This window comes from Aplysia californica, unplaced genomic scaffold, assembly GCF_000002075.1.
Source record: "Aplysia californica isolate F4 #8 unplaced genomic scaffold, AplCal3.0 scaffold00571, whole genome shotgun sequence".
Lineage (NCBI taxonomy): Eukaryota > Metazoa > Mollusca > Gastropoda > Aplysiida > Aplysiidae > Aplysia > Aplysia californica.
The window spans coordinates 64,086-67,035 of record NW_004797841.1 but is presented as its reverse complement, the minus strand read 5'-3'; the positions used below and the strand labels follow the sequence as shown (position 1 = coordinate 67,035).

General features: G+C 41.8%; 1 protein-coding gene across 1 annotated transcript in view; it reads left to right on the top strand.

Moving 5' to 3' along the window:
- LOC101849723 (kinesin-like protein KIF28P) overlaps nt 1-2,950 on the top strand; it is a gene marked incomplete in the record, with an annotated part of 45,672 nt that overhangs the window by 29,960 nt on the left and 12,762 nt on the right. Inside the window, 1 exon segment of the mRNA XM_013087305.2 lies at nt 686-861. Within this exon segment, the coding sequence (XP_012942759.1) occupies nt 686-861 (176 nt within the window).

Below are 2,950 nucleotides of genomic sequence, written 5' to 3'. Positions count from 1 at the left end.
TGTGTGTGTGTGTGCATGTGTGTGTGTGTGTGTGTGTGTGTGTGTGTGTGTGTGTGTGTGTGTGTATGTGTGTGTGTGTATGTATGTACATGGTGAAACACCAAACCAATGTGCCATGGTCTGGACTATAAAGATGTATCTTATCTTATCTTATCTTATCTTATCTTATCTTATCTTATCTTATCTTATCTTATCTTATCTTATCTTATCTCATCTCATCTTACCTCATCTTATCTTATCTTACTTATCTTATCTTATCTTATCTGTCTTATCTTGTCTTGTCTTGTCTTATCTTATCTTATCTTATCTTATTGTATCTTGTCTGACTAAAAGAAATTTATTTTACGATCTATGAAACTTAAAACAATGGGTGAAAGGGCATTTAAATACCAAGACCCCAAGATCTGGAATGCTTTACCAAGTACTTTAAGAGGAATCAATTTTTTTTATTCATTCGAATGTCAGCTGAAGTCGTTTCTGTATTTAAATTAGAAAGATGAATATTTGGAGTGATTTTCCTTTAGTCAGAACACAACGTTTTATTTTACTGTTGTACGTTGTACTGTATTGTAAAGCGCTCAGAGCCTGTGTACTTTAATTGGATTTGAGCGCTATGTAAATGTCATTTTTTATTAATTATTATCATTATTATTATTTTATTTTGTCTTATCTATTATGCACACAGGGTGGCGGTGGTGGGGAGAAGCTGGCCGAGATGAAGAAGACTGTGGCTCACATGTACAACCTGAACGTGGATCCCCAGCTCACCGGCCACATCATCAACTTCTTCGACACACCAGAGGAGAAGATTGGCAACGGGAAGGATGAGGGAGAGACGGAACTGGTGTTGGTGGGGCCGAGGTGAGGAGGGTGGGAGGTAGAGGAGAGGAGAGGGAGGAAGGTAGAGGAGAGGAGAGGGAGGAAGGAGGAGAAGATTAGCAACAGGAAGGATGAGGGAGAGACGGAACTGGTGTTGGTGGGGCCGAGGTGAGGAGGGTGGGAGGTAGAGGAGAGGAGAGGGAGGAAGGAGGAGAAGATTAGCAACAGGAAGGATGAGGGAGAGACGGAACTGGTGTTGGTGGGGCCGAGGTGAGGAGGGTGGGAGGTAGAGGAGAGGAGAGGGAGGAAGGTAGAGGAGAGGAGAGGGAGGAAGGAGGAGAAGATTAGCAACAGGAAGGATGAGGGAGAGACTGAACTGGTGTTGGTGGGGCCGAGGTGAGGAGGGAGGGAGGAGGGAGGGATGGAAGGAAAGGGAGAAACAGAGCTTGTGTTAGTGAGGCCGAGGTTAGAGGAGAGAGGGAGGGAAGGAGGAGGGGGTGGGGAAGGAAGGAGGAGAAGATTAGCAACAGGAAGGATGAGGTGAGAGGGGAAGGAGGGAGGGAGGGATGGGAGGAGGGAGGAAGGAGGGAGGGAGAGAGGAGGAGAAGGAGGGGAAGGAAGACAAATGGGAAAGAAGGAGGAGGAGAAGAGAGAATAACAAGAACAAGAGAAACAAGATAAAAAGAAAAGAAAAGAGAGCAAAAAAACGGACGAAGAAGAAGAATGAGTAGAAGAGACAAAAAGGGAGGAAAAAGTATCTCTGAATTTTAAGTCCTGTGTTTGTCTGTTCCCCCCCGCTTCCACCTACCCCCTACCCCTCTACCTTCCCCAGCATCGCACCGCGGCACGCCATAGTGAAGATGGACAAAGACAAGTTCACGCTGGAGCCAGGGGAGGCAAACGTGAGGCTCATGGTCAACGGGAAGCCAGTGCTGGAAGCTGTGGAACTCAATCATAACGACAGGTTTGATTATTTTTGTTTGAGTGACAGTTGTATGATGGCATTTACAACGCAAATAGGTTTTATGATAAGTGATGGTCAATAGGAAACCAGAACTGGAAGTCGTGGAACTTAACCATAAAGACAGGTTTGATCTATGGCTATTTGTTTTTGTTTGAGTGACAGTTTCATAATGGCATTTACAACACAAATAGATCTTAGTTATATGATTGTTTTTGTGTGAGTAGAGTTTTATGGTACTTAACAACACAAATAGGTTCTATAATTGGGTTTTTTAAAGTAGAGTTTTATGGCACCTAAAACACTAATAGGTTATATTATATAAGTGATGGTTAACGGGGAACCAGTGTTGGAGGCTGTGGAACTGAATCACATAGACAGGTTGGATTGTTTTTGTGAGAGTAGAGTTTTACGGCACTTACAACTCAAATAGGTTATATAAGTGACGGTCAACGGGAAGCATGTGTTAGAGGCTGTGGAACTTAACCATAACGACAGGTTCGATCTGTGGCTATTTGTTTTATGTTTGAGTGACAGTTTCATAATGGCATTTACAACACAAATAGATCTAGGTTATATGATTGTTTTTGTGTGAGTAGAGTTTTATGGTACTTAACAACACAAATAGGTTCTATAAGTGATGGTCAATGGGAAGCCAGAGTTGGAGGCTGTGGAACTCAATCATAACGACAGGTTAGATCTACGGCAATTAAAAATTTATTGGGTTTTTTTTAGTTTTATGGCATTTGCAACACAAATAGATCTAGGTTATATGATTGTTTTTTTTAGTAAGAGTTTCTGGCACTTACAAATAGGTTATAATGTGTCACGACGTGGTGGAATCAGGCGCTCATCAATAATTATTTTTGGACATTTAGAGTTATTGGTATCATCTGAAAGCTGATTTATTCGCCTTGCTTTCAATGAAATAAATATCCATCCATCTCGAATACAGCTGGAGGTATTTGCAATGAAAAGAAGTGAGGTCACCTGGTTTCAATGGTGAAATGTGTTGGGACGCGTTAAAATCAGGCACTCGTCAATTTTGTGACGTATGGAGTTATTGGTATCATTTTAAAGCTTTATTTGTCTTGCTTTCAATGAAAAAAATACCCATTTATCTTGAATACAAGTCGAGATTTTTGCGATACATATTAGGAAGTGGGGGGG